Source organism: Lottia gigantea (assembly GCF_000327385.1).
Source record: "Lottia gigantea unplaced genomic scaffold LOTGIsca_5, whole genome shotgun sequence".
Classification (NCBI taxonomy): domain Eukaryota; kingdom Metazoa; phylum Mollusca; class Gastropoda; family Lottiidae; genus Lottia; species Lottia gigantea.
Genome location: NW_008709715.1, coordinates 4,062,049 through 4,083,631, shown reverse-complemented (window position 1 = coordinate 4,083,631; position 21,583 = coordinate 4,062,049). Strand labels below are relative to the sequence as shown.

Below are 21,583 nucleotides of genomic sequence, written 5' to 3'. Positions count from 1 at the left end.
CAACTTATTATTTCAGAATACAAATGAAGTCATTAACTTATGAGGTATAAACATAGTATAAGTGTAAGCCTTCTAGATATAAAATAAATATTAATGATTATGAATTTTAATCAAACTGTTCACAATTGGTGATTGTAGGCTACAAATTAAAGGATTTAACAATCAGGATATATTTGATAAGTTTGAATCTTGACGTACAAAATAAACAGTGGTAAATTAAATCTCCATTTCAATTTTATAAAATCTCAACTTACCAGTGCCAGTTCCAGCCATTGTATCTAACTTTAACTATGACCTGTCCTCTTAAATTCATCCACAATATGGTGTGTGATTTTCTAAAAACACATAATATTTTGAATAGGTTGAATATGTGCTGAAAATTAGATTTAGACTTTTGTCTTTTCCATGACATTATCAACATAGAAAAAGCAGCTTATATTGTCTAAGGAGAATATCTTTGTGATTGCTATGACATAAAACAGATTCTTCTATTCTAATGGAATTCCACTACCCACAGACAGACATCTGAGAGAAAATGTGAATGGTGCAAATCAATGCTATCATAAGAGTCACGATACACTTCAAAAGATAGGGAAAATTTCAATGCTGATTTGAGTTTTGACTGCTACAGAGTAGGCTTAGAGTAGGCCAAGAACTACAACTACAAGTACCCAGTACAATTTAAATATTAGTGCAGTAGAAGAGAGCAATGTCATCTCTATTTCGACAACGACGATTTACTGTTTACTTGATACTTACCCAGATTCAAACAGCCAATGTATTAGTCCTTGATATCAAACAAATTTGATACTTATTAACATCTTTATTCATTTTCTATTCACTTCAATTCAGTGGGCAGCCATCTTTTTTATTTGCCAGCATCCAGAATGACGAATCGTAGAAGATGGTTTCTAGCTTCCTTCGCGAACCAATCTTTGTGCAACTTTGCCTTCTGTGACTCGAGGTCTTTTCCTGATATTTTCAAAAACCACAAAGCACGGTTCAACTAGTTATGTAGGTAAAAAATAAGGATTTTCTAAGCCATCTATTTTTTCGGTCCGTCTGTAATCGGCATTGAGCTTTGCATTGTGGGAAGAGTGGGCGTTTACCATTTGAAGCTTAATGAAGAATGTAAACAGAGCAAGTTACTTTTACTTTGGAAAGAATGTACATGGAATTAATCTAATTTGAACGTGTACGCACTGCTGATAAAAGGCCTTGAAATTCATAGTCATGAAATGCATCAAAAGGACATTGTCAGTCAATGGCAAACTTCCAAATTTTGTTGAAGATGAATGTGTAAGTCGAAGGGAGATAACTTTAGTTATTTTTTTTTTATTAAAGAGACACACCCTTATAAATATTTTATTCATATTCAATGATCCTAAATGTTTTCTACCTTTAGAAATTGCCAGATATGAAAATTGAAATAACTTATAGAATTTGTTTTAAAAGTTATTTAGTTGTTTTATTTTATTTTGTGAATGATATTGCAGGATATTCCAACCATCTTAAACTCTCATGAAATAAAAGTACAAGTAAAAGTATGTGGTTTATCGTTGGTGGACGAAAAGGTAACCATTTACTTCACACACAAGACCTGTGACAGTTTTTGGAAGTGTCTATTGAATGATTTGTTTCATACCAATTGGTAGGGCCTGTACATAGAAACTATAAAATAATAATTTTATGGGCTTATCCTAACTGAACACAGGGAAGATATTTTGGGGATGTTTATGCCAGCTCATACTGTTTTCTTAAAAGGATATGTACTATAGATTGTGTCATAATTTTTCATTGAATAGGGTTGAGAGATGACATCCAATAGTCTCCTGATCTAGCAATTGGCATCAGAATATTTAATAGGCCTAGTCATTCTAAACTGAGAGGAATAGTAAATACCATTTAGATTACCGGGTACAAATTTATATTTTACTGATGAAAAGAAAAAAAGCAAGTAGAATGAGATGGAAAATTGTCATATCTGTTGTTACTGCCTGGCACTAAATTCGCAATATAATGATGTTGCAAAGGGATAATTAGATATTCAAGAATATTGACATTTTATTTTAGTTTTTTACCTTTACTTACCTGTATAATTACATAAAATAATGAGCATGTGTTTCTCTCTTTTAATTAGATCCTACATGATTTATATAAGAAGTCAATTAAAGAAGAGTTCCCTTTGGGTCATGATGTAGCAGGAATAGTTGTTGATATTGGTGAAGCAGTAACACATGTTAATAAAGGAGATCATGTTGTAGGTATGTTGAGTGCCAATAAATGTAATTTCAGCTATGATGCCTGTTAATGTCGAAAATGTCCTTGTTCTGAAATATATACCACAATTATCAATGGTTTGATTGAAAATTTATTTCAATAGAATAGAATAATATCATTTGCTAAAAATGCAACATATAAGAACATTTTTCAAATTTCTACCAATATTGACTATGCCAATTTAAATAGATGTTGTGTTTCTGTGTATGAAAGCTATATAGATTTGTATTATGTAGATAAAATATATTTTATTTTGAAGGCATACTACCTTTAGACAGTAAATATTCTGGTTGTGGAGAATACTGTATTTTTCAAGAATACAATGTTGGTGAGTTCTATTCAACTTTACAGTTGTTCTTGTCGTCCTCAATTTGCATTTCTCTTTAATGATTTGAACCAGTGATTGTTGTTTAATAATGCTTAGTCAATAAATTGATCAATGTTAAAAAATGTCATTAACTGTTCACTAAAGACATCACTATTTTTGTACTCAGTTACCAATAACATAATTTTATACTCAATGATTTACTGCAGACATCACTATTATTACTTTATACTCAATGATTTACTACAGACATCACATATATTACTTTATATTCGATGATTTATCACATCACTATTATTACTTTTTCCTGAATGATTTACTACAGACATCACTATTATTATTTTATGCTAAATGAATTACTACAAACATCACTATTAATATATTATTATAATTGAATTACTGCAGACATTAGTATTATAATTTTATGCTAAATGATTTACTACAGACATCACTTTTATTCTCTTAAGCTAAATGATTAACTACAGAAATCACTATCTGCAATGATTTACTACAGACATCACTGTTATTCTTTTATGCTCAATCACTATTGCTATTTTACACTGTATATTTTAGTAAGGAAACCACATCATCTAAGTTTTGAAGAAGCTGCAGCTAGTATTGGAGATTGTGTTAAAGCCTATACAGCATTATATTATCTTGGAAGAGTGGGAGTAGGTGATACAGTCTTAGTTATAGATGGTGCTACTCATTTTGGTAGTATAACTATCCAAATCGCTCAACACTGGGGCGCAAAGGTAAGTTTTTATCTCACCAATTTTTAAAACAAAAATCCTTTTTATAGAGGCATGCTGAGGTCAATCTTAGACTGACATCAAGTGTCAATATTACCACAAGTCCACTTTATTTTAAAGAAGTAAGTAACACACTAATTTCTGGCTTGTATAGTTTCCCATAAAAGTGGACTGCTTGTTATAATGTTTCAAATCATTCTTGCATGTGTGATTCTTATGATGTTTATTAAAAAATTCTGACATTAAGATGCAAATGATTCATGAATAATCATGTAAAAGAACTCAGAACTGAAGCTGAATTCAATAATATCTGGTGAATCCATAAGGATCCTTAATATAATAAAGAGTAAGTTTTCATCTTAGATATCACAATATCTTTCTGTACATGTTATTTTGCAGGTTATAGCAACTTACAGTAGTTCTGAAGAAAAACAGTATCTAGATACTCTACAGCCTATACAAACTATAGAATTAAACAAGAAAAATAATGTTCTTGCTAGTAATATACGAGAGGAAACAGGTGGCATTGGTCTGAATTGTATCATTGATAATGGAGGTGAGCCATGTAAAGTTGGTGCTGGTGTCTTGCAAGGTTCATAGGTCTTAAGCCACATTTTGTCTTTGCCAAATAATCTTACATTTTGTAGTTTCTCTGAGCCTTTTTTTATAATAATGTCCACATTAAATGGAGATGTACATTGTTGCAACCCTCATCCCTTCATTCTTACACAAGCTGCTTGTTATCACGAGAGAGGCTAAAATTTTGATGATATAGTTTTTTTTACAAAACCTGTATGATATGTAAAGCGGGATTTTGATATCTGCAAATAGGTAAGTGACTATAACTGTCTGCTCGTTGAATGTGATTTAAATTCCCAGACCTATTTTATGAAAGAACCTTACAGGCATACATGTAGGCCTGGAAAAAATATCATTGTAATGGCATAGTGGTACCATCAATTCTATTAATTGAATCATGTATAATAACTGATTTATTTTCAGTTCGATTGTTCACTGACGATGAAGATATTACATTATGTAATGAAGTATATAAATATCCTCTTCCTCATAAACATGATGTCATATCCTGTCTTGGTTTCTCTGGCCGATGGATAACATCTAAATCAGATTTACAGGTATGGCTATTATAATGAACAAAGTATTAAATGAATAAAAAAGTAAGAACTCCACTTATATAAGGATAACAACTTCGGTTCACTAAGATCCTTTCTACTATCTGGTCCTTGGTGAAACCTCTTAGCAATGATCTTTCTTTCCTGAATTATCATACCCATTTCCAGCTGGGTCAACATGTAGTAATTAGTTATAGATATTAGTCTTAATTATAGCTAGATCCACCAGATTGTCAACAGTTGTTTTATCGTGGAGCCAGTCTCAGTTTCTTATTTCATCATTCCTGGATATTGACAAATTGTCAACAAGGCAAATATCAACGTATCCTTTTGTTGAACCAGTATTATAGTATAGTACAACAGTGGATCAATATATATATATATATATATATAGAAAGTGCTAATGCTCTGAACCACAAAGTGAAACCTGAAATGCAAAATAACAGTTTGGAAATACATTGGTAGTGGCTAATGAACTTTAACTCAAGGTTCACACGCTTTTAGTAATTGACTATTGCAAATATTTTGACGAAATATCTATTAATAACAAACATAAGACATCAGCTTTTATGGATATGGGGATTAAAAGTCCAAAATTGGACTTGAACTCACAGAAGTTTCAAACAACCTGCAGCATTAGACGATAGCTTTTTCAAAGAAAAAAAAAACTTTAACTAAGATTAGATGTACTTAAAGATAGTATGAAGAAGATAGCTGATGGAATTATTAAGTAAGTGGCATAAACTCTGTCATACATTAACATCATGTGTATATATTATGCAGTAGCTGAAAGACTCTATGTTTAAAGCTCAAATGAAATTATGTTTTTCGGGCAGTTGGTAAAGAATTTTCTTTTAATGAGCTTCTCAAGAGCCCTGACTAAAATCGAATTTTATTTTTACCATGAGGAGGCGTATGGCACGACACATACAAGCTTACCAAGTGGCACTTTCGTTTTATCCTGCCACATTTCATTCTTTTGTATTTTGGCTCTAAATCTATGAAGTGACTCATATAGAGATGTCTTTTTTTCAGATTATTATATTATTAATTGTATTTCAGATGTAAAATTACAGAAACAGTAAAGTTTGACAATGTGATGAGTGTTCTAAAGAATCTACCTAACCAAAGAGTTGGAAAAACTATACTTACATTTTAAAAATTGTTAAGAGTGCTTCCTTATTGAACCTGTGTTATTAAATAAATTATTTAAATTTTTATATCATTGAAATCCTGGATAGGGCCTACACAGAATTTAATCTGATAAAGTGAAATAACTTTTTATACGCCCTCAATGTGGTCGTATATTGTTGTCGCCCCCGTCGGTCCGTCTGTCCACAATTGGCTTGTGAACGCAATAGAGACAACAGTTTCTATCTGATTTGAATAAAATTTGGTGTGATCATATTCATGAGATCTTGGACAAGTTAGAATTTGACGATCTTTCGATGAACGCTTTTTTAGTTATTAACCTTGACGCATCAAAATTTGGTTGTGAACACAACAGACTACAGTTTTCACCTGATTTAAATGAAATTTGGTGTTAATATTTATAATGATGAGATCTTGGACAAAATTTGTTTTTGAACACATTAGAGAGTACAGTTTTCATCCGATTTAAATGAAATTTGGTATGATCATTTATAATGATGAGATCTTAGTCAAGATTTAATTTGACAAATCTTCGATCAACGGAATTTGAGTTATTGCCCTTGACTTAGTAAAAACGCATCAAAATTTGTTGGCAATAGAGGTGACAGTTTATGTCAGAATTTTATTAAATAATATGTGTTTGTTTAAATCAACAATATCTTGCACAAATGAGATTTTTGGTATGATTTGACACAGATAGGTGACTGACCTTGATATACTGAAAATGTATGAGGAAAGTGGGCGTATCTTGCTAGGCAACCACTTGTTGTGTCAGTTGAGACCTTATCATCCCACTGTTCACTAATTATCTAATAGATAACAATTCAAATCATACACCAAAATATATTCATTTACCAGTAATATACTCACCAGATAAACTGATCCAAAGAACATAGCAACAATTCCTCCCAGGTCTTGTATGGTCACAATTTTAACTGGTCCCAGTAATATGTTCACGAGGTAGATTGGTCCCAGCAATATGGTCACAAATTATGTTCCAGTTATGTATTCGCAAATAAGTTGGTCCAAGCACATAAGGTATATTGGTTCCAATAAATTAGTCACAAGGTTAATTGATCTCAGTAATTTAGTCCTCAGGTAAGTCCCAAGGTAAATTGGCCAGGAAATAAAAATGAAATTCTGCCAACGAAGTTGACTTTAAGATGGTGGAACTATCGGAAAGCCTTAAAGAACTATGGATTATCAAAATTATGCATCGAGCAAGATGTAATTGATTATTGTTACCGTATCATAACATTGTTACCGTTAATGATTTGAAGTTTGGCTAATATGGAGGCTTTGTAGCTGTAGAATCAAATGTCGTTACAATGGGGATTATCGTTGAGTCCATTTGGCATCACAGTCTGTAGTTGATCGATCTAGTAACTTTCGTGTTATAGACGTCTAAGCTTAGGTTTGATACTATAGGTGATGTAGAAACCGCTTCTAAAGGCATAATGAGAAGGTCATCAATGGAATGACCGTGAAGTTTGAAGTGATTCGCAATTGGTCTATCCATGTCATGCACTATAGCGATGGCCATTGAATCGCGTTAAATAATATAAAAATATCGTCTAGAAACCTTCCATAAAATAAAGATTTAAATGGTGAGATATTTTCTCCCTCTCTCTGCCATAAAAAATATTCGCATAACTAGAGTCAAATCGTTTACCAGTTGCATTTCCAGATGTTTGTAAATATATTATCCATCTATAGTTAATCATTGAATACATATTTCGAGTGAAATACGTTTCAAAGTGACTCATTTATTTTGGGGAAGAATAGATTTGGAATAACTCTTTCGGGGAGGAATGATCTCATTGGGGAAGCATTGAGAAGCATTGATCTGATGGCTTATGAAAAATAAGGTCGTTGAATTTTCGCAAGTTGGCGGCTAAATTTGGTCTCTGACGTTGGAGGTTTGAAGAAACTTGTATCTGGGTGGCGAATACAAGTTGTGTTCGAGCAATTTGTTATTATGTCTTTTGCATTGTGATTAAGGTACAGGATATTGGGGATTTCATCAGTTGACTATATAGTATCATGTACCTTTTCAAAACTCATTCTTTTCCCATTGCAGGCGGTAGATTTTCTCGGCTACGACAGAGAATCCATGATCGACCTAGTGCATTTATCTTTTTATCAGCTCAACAAAACAACACCGTGATAAAATATTTGTGACCATATTACCTTGGCCAAGTTATCGCGCATTATATATTAGTGACCCATTTACCTCAGGAGCAATTTTCCCATGACCGCGTAGCTTTATAAACCTCCTTCTGGTGACTTGATTTCCTCTATTGGTCACCCCGCTCTGTCCCGATATTATCTTCTTTTTAAGAAATAGAATTCCTTTTAAATTTGTATAGAGCTGTTACTGTTAATATCAGTCAATATCACTTAGTATAACAGTAATACTCTTTATATCAAAAACAATGATTATAGAGCTCATTGTGAATGCAGAAGAGCATAGCTTACAATATTGCCTTACAATATACAAACAACTTGAAAACAAACTTCCAAAATGAGATTATAACACACGACATGTTTAACTTTATACTTTATATAACAAAGTCGATAGCTATTGAAACTAACTGGTTCACATTTCACTGTAGTGATAATGAAAATGGCTTTCTTCGTTTGGGATTCACAAACACAGCGGTATTTTAATTATTTAATTCTCTCGGCCTCGGCATTGTATTTGATATATCGAATCTTTAAACGAAAGCAGAGGACGTTTGAACTAGTTGGGAATGTGGAATCTTTGTATTCATTCCCAGTGAAATCCTGTGGTGGAGTAAAATTAGAATTTGCTGAGTGTACAAAATTAGGATTGAAATATAAAGATGTTACAGATAGGTGAGTAGATAGATATCGACTATTAAGTTTAATTTATTTCATTAAAGAGATGGAGTTTTAAATACGACATCGTACCTTTGATCCGTCATGTCCATGCTCACTTTAAGTTCGAATCCGGTACGAAAGTGATTTTGTAACTGTTTCTTATGTTAATATCATCTATCTGTCCTCAAAATGTTGTTAACATTTTAGTTGAATTGAGAATCAATCAACATCGGACTATATTCCATCATCAGCTCATTAATTGACAATTACCTAGTGTAGTGGTGTTATGCTGTAAAAGCTATTCTCTATATTATATAAAAAAGTATCCTATCCATCTATTTTACTGGCAGATTTTGCTTAGAACAGTGACCATTTTCTGAGCAACAAGACAAACGGAGGAGCAGCCATTATATCCTATACTCGACTGCGATTAAAATGTAACATAATCTCTACGAGAAGGGCGTATACGCTACTCAGCTGGATACCAGTCTATGCTATATGCATACGAAGCTAGGTATGGTTCTAACATGGAAACAACACACACGAGCGTAGTTGAAAACCATTTTGAATCTCCTTGACTATAATATTTCAACAAAGCCTTCAAATCTCATATATAGCAATTTCTAAACCTTTAAATCTGATTTGAAAGCCTGGTGTAAATATCATAACCTCTATCAAAATTAAGTCGCGGAAGAGATTCAAAATGGATGTAAACTATGTAAGGATCATGCGAACTTTCGTATGTGCTAAATGCTTTAAAAAAGAAACCCATCTCATTCTTTGTAAATTTTCAGACAATGGCTGATAGTAGATAGTAATAATAAAATGATCGATTTAAAATCAAAACCGAGATTATGGTTGGTTAAACCAAGAATAACAGACGAACATCTTATACTAACAGCTCCTGATATGATCCCACTCAAATTACCTAAAATTATACATTCATCAGCTGATAATACAACCAATGTCAAGTAAGATATCTATTAAATATAAAATAAACTTAGTCTATCAGGGAACAGCCGGGTTAAAGTGACTGTAAAGAGTTTTTTTATGTGTACCGTAGACACTGGTGGCATCGTTTTGCACTCAGACGTCTCTATGTCTTGCAATTGCACTTAAACTAAGCAAAATATGCTGATAATATCTTTGTGATAGTGCCATCATACAGCTATTATTTTAAGTAGAATTGCAAGAAAAAAATGAAATGGTGCAAATCCATGCTATCAGTGCCGATACACATAAAAAGTTTAGAAAACCTTTGTAGAATCTTCTTAAGATTTGAAAGGGGAAGGGATGTATATTGTTTCTTAGATTCTTGCAAAATTTGCGGAATCGTGCCATAGCATTGAATTGGGAACTACTAAAAAAGTCAGGTGGTCGCTAAGTAAACTTCCGCAACGGAAATCGAGACTTTATTTTACAGGCTATATGGAGACGATATAGTAGAAGCAGTTGATTGTGGTCTAGAGGCATCACAATGGATTTCTGATTATCTCATTCTACCCGGTACTAGAATTGTCTTCTCAGCTCCCGATCTTCCCAAAAGAGATATAACATCCATACCTAGACCTTGGAAAAATAATGCCAAGAAAGGAGATATGGTATGTATTATGTAATCGTATATACATTCAATCTTGTTAATACAGATCGTAAGTTTTGTACTTTAAAATTATGCAAGGTTATGGACCAGATAAAAAATGCATTTCTGTGTTGGTTTATCTAAATATTGTTTGATGGTAAGGATAGCCCGAAATCATATAATCAATATTCCCTTCATCAAGCTAATTCTGAACTGATAAGCTAAAGAATCTACAATCTTTAATCATCAACTGGTAAAATTTACTTCAGGAGAAAGAGTATGAAAATGTCCAATCATAGGGCAATATGATCTTATCTTATCTTATTCAGATACCTGAAACAATGCCACTTATTTGTGATCAATTAATCTACAAGAGGAAACCTTTGGAGTGTTTTCGTTTTCTAATGAGCGTTGCTCATGTAAACAGTTCAAATTGGCTGTCTTGATAATTATTTAGCGGAAACGCTTGTTCTTTGACGGCTAAGATGATCCCGTGACAATTATAAATTCCATCTATATGTGCCATTAAGATTTGTGTTTCAGAGTGTATTTTCTTACATGACACCATACATGTTAGAATCTGCCAGTTCATTAGATGAAGTTAACCAGGGATTAGAAAACCCAGCAGAAATGCTACGATTTAGACCCGGAATAGTCATTACAGGATCTAAACCATTTGACGAGGTGAGATTAGAAAACAGTTGTATGCTTCACAATGTACAAACTTCGTATTTATACCTTGACTACAATAGCCACGTACCTTTCTCGTATCGCCAGCGAATACAGCCAATCAGATCCCTCGCCAGAAAGACTGTAAACTTCTAGACTTTCTGCCGAGGTCTGTTTTCGTTAGCGTACAATCCGATCAAATCGCTGTATTTACAAACTTCATGGGAGAAGACGCAGTTCGTAATAGCTTTGCATTGTGAAGATGAGTTGTCCTAATATGTCTCCGATTACCGAACTCCTACATCGAATTCTGAAAATAATCTGATCATGCCTTGTCTAGCCATAAAAATGCAATATACGACATGCAATGTAAAATTTTGAAAATATGATGTATTGTATTCTCTTTGTGAGTATTGGCCCACTGGAAGTAAGCGAATAATTTGATCCACGAAACATCTTGAATTTTAATAAGATTTCATAATTTTCTGCAGGATACATGGGAATACATACAGATTGGTGATGATAATTTGTTTAGAATTGTTGAACCATGTCGAAGGTAAATAATAAATAAAATAACCTCTTTTCTTCTCACGCCAGTCGCAGTTAAGTTTAATATTAACGATAGCCAATATGATTTTGTCAAGCCTCTCCAATATCCATGAAGAATGTGTCTTCTAAAGTGTTTCAAGCAAGAAATGAACGTTTAAATTTTTTATACAATTATTTTATGTATATAAATAATGGAAACAAGTATTATTTGTATGTAGACTGATATATACAATTTATTTTATTTTATAATAATGTAGAATGATGTATACAATTTGATTTATATATTTAAATGATATTCTATGTAGATGCATTATAACAACAATAAATCCAAATACTGGTATTAAAGATAAACAAGTTCAACCACTGAAACATTTAAGGAGGTAAATATATGAATATCAATTTTTGTTATTGGATATGAGATATTAAAACCCAAACGAACTGTTTCAAATAGGAAAATCCGAATTCCACGACTGGCATTTGAATTGCGAAAACCCTGATTGTAAAGCAGGTGAGATTGCTGACAATCTCTCTATTGTGGTAAATGTAATAAATGTGATGAGATATTTGCTAGCAGCTTCTATTGTGGTATTTATCACAATAGGAATATACGGGTTGTTGAGGGGGTTCTTAAATATAATGTATAATTGCGAATATAATACGCACCCTTTCTTCAGAGACTGTTAGTTACAATTACAGTTGTCACCACAATATGGCGTATAGCAGTGCATATTTTATTCTGAAAATTATATAGGTAGTTGATACATTAGTTGGTCATCCTAAACGGTATTTGTGGTATTGGGTGTTATTGAAGACACCCTTCTACAGAAGCACTGGCCTAAAACACAAGTAGAGAATATAAATTTTATATATTAATTAGCATTTAAAGTAAATAATAAATGTGATTTTTTATTCAATGAATATTATAGTAAAAAAGTAAAAACGAGTAATTTGTTGTTATTTCAGTATTCGATGTAGAAAACCATACGGTCAATCCCCTTGTTTTGGTATTTATATAACTCTAGACAGTACAGGTGGTGATTGTATGATACGAGTTGGACAACCTATAAGAATATTAAGAAGATAATAATATCAAGAGGGAGAGTTTTTGATGTGATTATGTTCACTTTATCGTCATTCCAAGGGTGAACGAGTCAGACTTCTCTTAATATATATATATAAATCTTGGTGAATTGAATTAGGCACCTTAAAACACCAAGATTCTCTCTATAGGACCAATTACCATTATTTATTTTATTAAATCATATTAGACCATTTAACATATTTATTTTTATGAATAGCTGACATTAAAGAGGTTCAGTTGTCATAGTCCACAATATGGTAACTGTTTTCAAACAGAGTTAGGTAATTAGATTCGAGCAACTAATTCCTTCAAATGAATATCTTATGAAATAGTTGTATACATATCTAGGTCATCGTGTGTTAAAACAGTTTATGTTTGGATCGCCTTATCTAATAACAGACACTCCATGTAGGTTAATGGCGGATAAGACGCACAATATTACATCAAGATAATTCGAATTATAAACTGGATTAACAATCTTAAGAAATCAAGCGAAAAAATATCAGATTTATATTATTTTTTTAGTAGCATTAACAATCCCTGTGGTTCATAAACCAACATTTTATCCACACATACAGAGATATAAAGTTGGGAATGAGAATTCATCAATTCATGTGAAATTTCAGTAATCGTGATTTCAAAATGAGCGCTTCACTAAGATATCGACCCATAGAGGAACGTGAATTAGCGAAAGATTTTGGATTTGATGTTACAGCTCCTTCTGGTGGTGTCCAAACATCTGGTGCCAATAACAGAGAATACAAAACGGAATGTCGGAAAATTTACAGTGAATTTCTCATGAATATGAGAGATTACATCTTTCAAGAGGAACAAATTAAAAAAGAATTGACGAAATTGCGAGCACAAACAGCATCACCCCATAAACAAGCAAGAGATCCAATAATAAGCTTGAGTTCGAGGTGTTCGTCCACAAGGCGCGATAGTCTTTATAGTGACACAGGCCTCCACGATAAGGAGATTCTGAGACCTGGCAGAATTGATCTGAGTAAAAAGAGACCAAAAACTGTCATTGGGACTGTGCGAGGGCGAGATGTCAATTTAGATCATGTTGATGGTCAAGAAGATAATATTCTACCAGATATAATTACAACTCATGGTGGTTCAACGTCAATAACCACTAATCAAACAGTCAAACATTCCTCCTCTGCAACGGACAACAGAAAGCAAACTTCCCCAAGAGATCGAGAGGATCATAATGCAATTGTAGAAAGTAGTTCAGACTTTGCTTGTAGTAGGGTTATCAGAATGAACCCCCGCGCTTATTCTAAATTGGTGTGTGGAAAAGCTAACGTTCATGTTTTGAATAGGAGTTCTGGATATCTTCTAAAGCCAGTTTCAGAAACTAAAACAGATGTTCTTATGCCAAAAAATGTCGGTAGATCAAACGTTCCAGAAAGATTAGCTATTGTCAGAGAAAGGACCAATTTCAAATCTCCAACTTTATCTAACGACCTGAAGGTAAATAATTTATTAGCTATAAAGAAATCTTTAGTTGGTGACACATCTCCCAGATTGACTGTAGGTCATGTGATGAACAGTGCAAGAGAAAGACGCTCGAGACTCTACAGAATTCAGTTAACATCGGATGTGATAGAACATTCTAAAATCCAAGATCAGAGAAGTCCAAGAATTAGTCATTACTGCAAGTCAAAGGCACCGTGTTCATCTCCGCCGACAGCTCGTCTAACAAGAAAAAATTTGGCTAGATTTGAACAGGATATTCAAAAAGAAGCCATAGAAAAGCTCAGGAAGACTGTTGTCGAGATGGTGTCTAGTGTTGAAAATAGGGTTGACGAAGAAAATCATTCTGGTGATAAACATTCCATCCAATCGAGGAGATGTGACGAATACCCAGTTGACCGAATCCATGAAGACGCCTACCTGTACAACCAACATACTCCTCGAATCCAGGAACAAGACGCAATAGCAGATTCTGATCATAGACCAAAATATGATACCGGTTTACGGCGGATGTCAAGAGTTTCATATTTAGAACCTGTCACTAAAACTGAGTCTCGTCGAGGAAGCACATTTTTAGAAAGGATTAAAGATGGTTCCCGATCTCGACTAAGGAGTGAAATGTCCACGAGACCTTCGACTATGCACAGTGGTTTTTGTTCTGAAAATTCGTCACCTCGCAGAGTGAGCCATCAAGAAACAATAGCATTGGTGAAACAATCAAAAACAGATGATGACTATAGAGATAATGAACTCAATCTTTGGAGACAGAGGATGATATTTGCTGCTGGGAAAAAAGATCTACCTGTATCCAAGGTTTAACTATTTTCTCACGTTTTTGTTTTTACCAACATAATCAATTGAGCATTTGAATTATCATGTCCAACCAGAATATGCTTTGCCCCCATTCGCTTTATCCAAATCGATTGTATCCATTTTAGCATGTAAAATTAAAGATGTGAACATATGAAATGCCAAAATTGGAAACACAGACAGTTATAAAAAATATCATTTATTGTATATAAAATATATCTAAATAAATTATTATATTAAGTAATTTGTTCTATAATATCAAAACATTCTTTACGAATTAAAAACATTTTCTGATGAAAGAAATTTCAGAAAATATGGAATGTGGTACCTTGTGGGGTACGGAAGCAGTGTATTCTCTTGATGAACTGTTTAATGATTCATTTTATGGAGATTGGTGACAACTTTCGGCCCAAGGTTAAGAAAGGACAGTTTTCAGCTTTTATGTTTAAAAGATAATTCTGACCATGAAATCTGACGTCCTCTCTTAACCTTTAGTCGAAAGTTGTCACTAATCTGTAAAGAGATTTTAGAGAGGCCCCGTACAACAGTCTGCAGCAGCTGAATGAGGATTACTATCCCATCAGACTAGCATCTTTTTCTTGCACGAATAATCAATTTGAATTGTGTGGTCCATTTTCGCTGATAATAAAATTGCTGGTCTAATCATATTGATCTTAATGGAGACTATGTTGAAAAATTGAAGAAAAAAATTGCACTTTTATGTTAAAGTCAGGCTAGTAACTTTTTGAATTACCAATAGAGTCATAACTTTCAATAATTGTTCTGTTGTGTGTGGGGAACCAGACACCGGTTTACTTTTATTCTGAAAGGACATTCATTGATAGCTGAAATTTAGTGTTACGTTTGGTTTTTGCAATTTCATATTTAGAATATTTGTACAATATAATTCTACCTAAAAAGATAAAAAAAAAAAAGTGACAACACCATAACAACATTATTAAAGACTATCAGTAAATCACATTTTACACACGAATCTCTAAAAAACCTGTCACCCATTCTACTTGCAAAACATGATTTTTATCATTTTACATCGTAAAAGAATGGTCTGTGGCCTCCCATAGAAAAGTTTGTGGCCCCTGCTCGACCCCCTCACCTAGTGTTTCCTAGAAACGCCACTGAAAAGGGCACCAGAGAAATCCACAGAAGAATTCAAGTAGAGGCTATAAAAATGTTACTATAAATGTTATTGTTGAAATAATGCAAGTGTACTTACAAAATTAAAAAAGACATAAAAATACAAGTAAGACAAACAACTTGTAACTAATTGTTAGACCTGAACAACCACTTATACCATCAACTTGTAATGATACCACAATAGCAGCTCTACAAAACAATAATATTATCACATTCAAATCACGTATTTCGATACAAACATTCACTGGATTTCAACTGATAATATAAACATATGGGTAAGTAGTAGGTAGGGTATGCGGGGTTATGACAGGGAAAATATTGTTATTATTGTATGTACATATATACAACAATTTTATTACCAAGACTTGACATGATCTGTTCTGTTCTGTTGCCTGAAACCTCACAAATACCAAGTCAATTATATTACAAATTGTGAAGCAGTATTCAGTAGAGTAAACCTCAGAAGTTTAATCACTCCTATATCAATATGGACTATACATGTAGATATCATATCAATCTATCCTTGACAGATCAAAAACTTCACTATAACTATTTTTTTTAATTTGGACCTATTCACGCACAAACGCGAGATCATTCTTAAGAATAATCAATGTTAGAAATGTATATTGCAGCATATTAAGATGACTATATACCTGTTTGATGGTGTACCATTATCAGTAGCAGAAACATAAATAGTGTATGATTCACCACTGCTTAAAGATCCTTTTACATACAAAATACCATCTTTATCAACATAAAACTTATTGAGACTATTGGGTTCACTATCAACATGGTATGTAATTCTATTGTTTGAATAGGAAATATCCTTGTCACTAGCACTAACCTGAAATATGACAGATTAATATTATAGGACAACAGGTCCTGAATTTCCAAAATTTCCAGGGTAGGCCCTCACTAAATCGCCCCTCCCCACCAAGACTAGTGTCCTCGAATGGCGCTCGAATGACGTCACTCTGTCAATGAAATGCTTGCTACGCCACTGGTACAGGAAGCTAATATACATGTATTGAGCTTTACAGACAAATAATTATAAAACTATTATCCCATTAATAGATATTTAATAAATACACTAAATTTAATAAATCTAAAAAATATCTGTGAACTGAATGTATACTTACATTGGCAATGACCTTTGGATTTGTGTAATCACCAGCAGGTAGAGTTTTTGATAAAATTGATTTGGAATGAAGATTGAATATTGGAGAATTATCATTAACATCTTCAACAAATATCCGAACAGAGACTGTATCTTTGGTACTAGCATCAACTTTATCTTTTAGGGTCACCTTAAATAACATATTATGTTTATTATATATATTTATATCATTGATCGTCTTACTCTAAAAAAACACTTATGATGTTAAAAAAGGATCTTATTTTTATACGAACATGAACATATGAACAAGGACTATGTTTCGATCGATAAGAGTACAACATATCACATATTGCGATACAATATCAAACATCACTAAATGTGATCACTGATACCGTGAACCAATAGTTACAATAGTAAATTATATCACTAAATGTGATCCAATAGTTACAATAGTAAATTATATCACTAAATGTGATCCAATAGTTACAATAGTAAATTATATTACTAAATGTGATCACTGATACCGTGAACCAATAGTTACAATAGTAAATTATATCACTAAATGTAATCCAATAGTTACAATAGTAAATTATATCACTAAATGTTATCCAATAGTTACAATAGTAAATTATATTACTAAATGTGATCCAATAGTTACAATAGTAAATTATATTACTAAATGTGATCACTGATACCGTGAACCAATAGTTACAATAGTAAATTATATCACTAAATGTGATCCAATAGTTACAATAGTAAATTATATCACCAAATGTGATCCAATAGTTACAATAGTAAATTATATCACTAAATGTGATCCAATAGTTACAATAGTAAATTATATTACTAAATGTGATCCAATAGTTACAATAGTAAATTATATCACTAAATGTGATCCAATAGTTACAATAGTAAATTATATTACTAAATGTGATCCAATAGTTACAATAGTAAATTATATTACTAAATGTGATCACTGATACTGTGAACCAATAGTTACAATAGTAAATTATATCACTAAATGTGATCACTGATACCGTGAACCAATAGTTACAATAGTAAATTATATCACTAAATGTGATCACTGATACTGTGAACCAATAGTTACAATAGTAAATTATATTACTAAATGTGATCACTGATACTGTGAACCAATAGTTACAATAGTAAATTATATCACTAAATGTGATCACTGATACCGTGAACCAATAGTTACAATAGTAAATTATATCACTAAATGTGATCACTGATACCGTGAACCAATAGTTACAATAGTAAATTATATCACTAAATGTGATCCAATAGTTACAATAGTAAATTATATCACTAAATGTGATCCAATAGTTACAATAGTAAATTATGTCGCATAGTGATACAGTCTTTACAAAAGTAACTTATATCACATATTGTGATACAGTGTTTACAAACGTAACTTATATCACATATTGTGACACATTGTTTACAAGAGTAACATAGCCTATATCACATATTGTGACACATTGTTTACAAGAGTAAATCAAATCACAGATTGATGAAGATACATGTACATAGGAAATTTGCTCATAGAATAACAACAATTCCCTGAATACTCACATTGAAATCATAATACTGTTCAATTTCTTTGTCAATAGAATATTGCCCTAGTTTAATATAACCATTATCATCAATACTAAATACACCATTGTCTGGTATCATAGATATATCATAATTTTCCTCCAGTCTTTGACCCTTTAAAATTGATTAATCTACTAAGGATCAAATTATTTTATTTCACTAAAATATGGCGGCGAATCCCGTATAAAGAGACATCTCAGACTAGTCACCATCTCCGTAAAGACTTAGTTGCATTGAAAAATGATAAATCTTAATTATAAATTCAATAAATCAATTATAAATGTAAACTATAGATTACCTAAACCCTTTTTGTAAAAATCCACGTCACATGCAAAAGAGCGATAGTCTATTTTACTTCACGACGAGGGTTGGCTGAAAAGTCCTCAGTGGCTTACGTCACAAACAAGTACAATCATAATAATTCAAACATGAAAAGAAAACATTGATGATGACGTGATGGATTCCGGGACGTCCCGTGTCAAATTATTCCTTTTTGTAGCAGGTGTTATTTAGCCCGATTTCGAAAATACAAAAGGCAATAGCTAGTCGCCATTATTCAAGTAATCGTCTTCTCCGCTTTGAATTGACTTTGAATTTAATATGGCTGCAGAAAATTTCTCATACAGGTTTAGCAACATCGACTGGGAATGTCTGTAAATCTGTAAAGGTACTATGCAGAAAAATAAACTGTAAGTATCGACTTGTTAAGAGTCTATCACAGGTTGCCTTAGAACTTTTCAGTCAGCACTCGTAAGTGACTTTTTAGATCTTTGTCTAATTATCAATTTCTACGATCTGGTTACTGTCATGCCCTTATTAATATGATGATTCTATATTCATAATTTGAGTTATAAATACAAACTTACGGGGTTATTAGTAATAAACAACTTCATAGGTTCTGTCAAATTTTGGCTCACAACAAAACTTCCCTCATTAGCATTTTCCATTATATAACCAGTAAATGGTGGTGATAAATTACCATCCAGAGTAGGATCTCCCAATGATGAACGTATATCAACTAAAAGCGTTGCCCTTTCTGATCGTTCGTTAAATGCCTGTTCCTTAGCCTGTAATTACAATATAGTTTACCGAAAATTATTGATATTGAAGATATTGAACATCGCAATATTTTGTCTACCGACTAGCTAGAAGATTCAGCAATAAGTCACCATTATACTGTAGACATTAGTTTTTAACCTTACCTAACTAACAACTTAATTTTGTAACAATGCTTTCCAAAAACTCACAATGTCTGGTATGGATGTTGTCTGCAGATGACAATTGCAGAAACTGAATGGAAGTTAAAAAGTTTAAAATCCTGGTATTTATGATAGAAATTTATGACTACAACATTACGTCTACAATCAGAAAATTGACATTACTTTAATGAAAACTTTGAGTTGTCCATTTGTAATCTGTAGAGCTGGATCATTTCTATCTATTGTACTTGCTAAAGATATCTGAGCTCTATACAGTGGACTTTTATAAGATGGTGTTCCAGCAGGATTATCAAATGGTCCAGTTGTTACAATAGAGAATCTGTTTTCATATCCTTCTGGTTGAGCTGAAACAATTTGACCAAAGGTGAATGTATTTTCAACCAAATACAAATAGAATACATTGGGGTTCCTACGTGAGGGTACAAGCTTGGTGAAGCTTACTTGTATAACTTGGGGGTACCTTCGAGAAGGTCCGAACATGGAGAAGCTAACTAGTATAAGTTGGGCCATCGTAACATGCGGGTTTTGACATGGTCTCCGATCTATTTTATAGTCTATCGGCTTCAGTTTTGCAAAAAAGTCGTGAACCCGCGAGCATTATAATGCTATGTTCTTCGGGGGAAGGTCTGGAGCGATGGACAAAGTCCTGACAATGAAAGGTACAGAAGAATTGATCGGCTACTGGTTTTCTCAGTCGGTTCGATCTGGAGCAGATTGTGTCGAGTGTCGTCCTGAAAAGCCCCTTATCGTCCCGAATCGATTGCTCGAGGAACGTATGTGATTCGTCCCTCCGCAATAATATAGTGGTCGGGACTCAATCGGGTCAAAAAAGGGGACGATTTGAGGCGATTCAAGACGACAATCGGGCCGATGAAAATAATAAATCATCGGGGACAATCAGGTGCGGATCGGGCCGATTGGACAAAACAATCCTTGGAATGGGGGTATTAGGCATGATGAAGTTGGGCGTATCTTCGAGCGGGTCCGAGCATGGAGGATGCTTATGTGTACCCATAGAGTTATAAATAGTTATTAACACTATGTGTGTACCATACGATACTTACTGTAAACTACAGAGAACTCTATGCTCTGGCGCTGTCCAGCATCTTGATCACGTGCTTGAATAGTTGTGGTTGCATCACTTGCAGCAGCAGGAATAGGATACACTGTCAAAGAACCAGTCTGTAAAAAACGATCGAATCGAAATATTATGTGTCTTGTTTTCTTTTTCTTATTCTAGGATCTAGGACTCTTCGATTCTAGCTTAGTCGTAATTCATGTTTAAATTCAACAATAAAATTTTCTATATAAACAGTACATATAGATTAGAACAGATAACTTATTGTACATACAGATGCTTTAATCTAATTAAAACCGAACATATAGATACGTAATGTCATTAAAGATGATTATAACATACTGTGCATATAGATGTAATGTGATTATAAAAGATAACTTATAGATATTGTGTAAGTACTAATTAAATATATGAGGCTACTTACTGTAAGTCCAGATGTAATATAAATTTTATATAGAGGATTAAAACAGACACCACTATCAACAATACAAGATTCATAGACAAATTCTGGTGGTAAATCATCTCCATCAGTTATGGTCAGACTCAGTGTTGCATAATTTACTCTGCTTGGATTTCCACCATCCTAAACATTCAAAATTTGCGTTATGATATCGCTATGTGATTTATTTGTCAATTAAAAACCTTCTGAAACATTTCTATCAAGTCATACATAAATATTTCAAATTTCAACATGATAATTATTTTCATCGAGTCAAACAAAAACTTGCCATCTATTGCTTTTA

General features: G+C 32.9%; 4 protein-coding genes across 4 annotated transcripts; 3 read left to right on the top strand and 1 right to left on the bottom strand.

Annotated features, from left to right (window-relative positions):
• Positions 1–1,116: 1,116 nt before the first annotated feature.
• LOTGIDRAFT_210251 (hypothetical protein) lies at positions 1,117–5,708 on the top strand. The gene is made up of 10 exons (XM_009062023.1): positions 1,117–1,299; positions 1,497–1,574; positions 2,141–2,264; positions 2,540–2,608; positions 3,179–3,360; positions 3,757–3,913; positions 4,360–4,493; positions 4,707–4,812; positions 5,175–5,220; positions 5,553–5,708. Exons 1-10 carry the CDS (start codon positions 1,234–1,236, stop codon positions 5,647–5,649), a joined length of 1,059 nt encoding a protein of 352 aa, XP_009060271.1. The 5' UTR covers positions 1,117–1,233; the 3' UTR covers positions 5,650–5,708.
• A 2,560-nt stretch (positions 5,709–8,268) lies between these two features.
• LOTGIDRAFT_106029 (hypothetical protein) lies at positions 8,269–12,367 on the top strand (the record flags this gene model as incomplete). Its single annotated transcript, XM_009062022.1, has 7 exons — positions 8,269–8,501; positions 9,281–9,452; positions 9,896–10,087; positions 10,609–10,749; positions 11,226–11,290; positions 11,589–11,663; positions 12,247–12,367. The coding sequence occupies 7 exons, from the start codon at positions 8,269–8,271 to the stop codon at positions 12,365–12,367; spliced, it is 999 nt and encodes a 332-aa protein (XP_009060270.1).
• Positions 12,368–13,006: 639 nt separating this feature from the next.
• LOTGIDRAFT_154326 (hypothetical protein) lies at positions 13,007–14,665 on the top strand (the record flags this gene model as incomplete). Its single annotated transcript, XM_009062021.1, has 1 exon — positions 13,007–14,665. The coding sequence occupies one exon, from the start codon at positions 13,007–13,009 to the stop codon at positions 14,663–14,665; it is 1,659 nt and encodes a 552-aa protein (XP_009060269.1).
• A 2,625-nt stretch (positions 14,666–17,290) lies between these two features.
• On the bottom strand, positions 17,291–17,935 carry LOTGIDRAFT_106461 (hypothetical protein; the record flags this gene model as incomplete). Its single annotated transcript, XM_009062020.1, has 1 exon — positions 17,291–17,935. A coding segment is annotated over one exon (645 nt), but the record flags the coding sequence as incomplete, so codon positions are not given.
• Between the last annotated feature and the right edge of the window lie 3,648 nt (positions 17,936–21,583).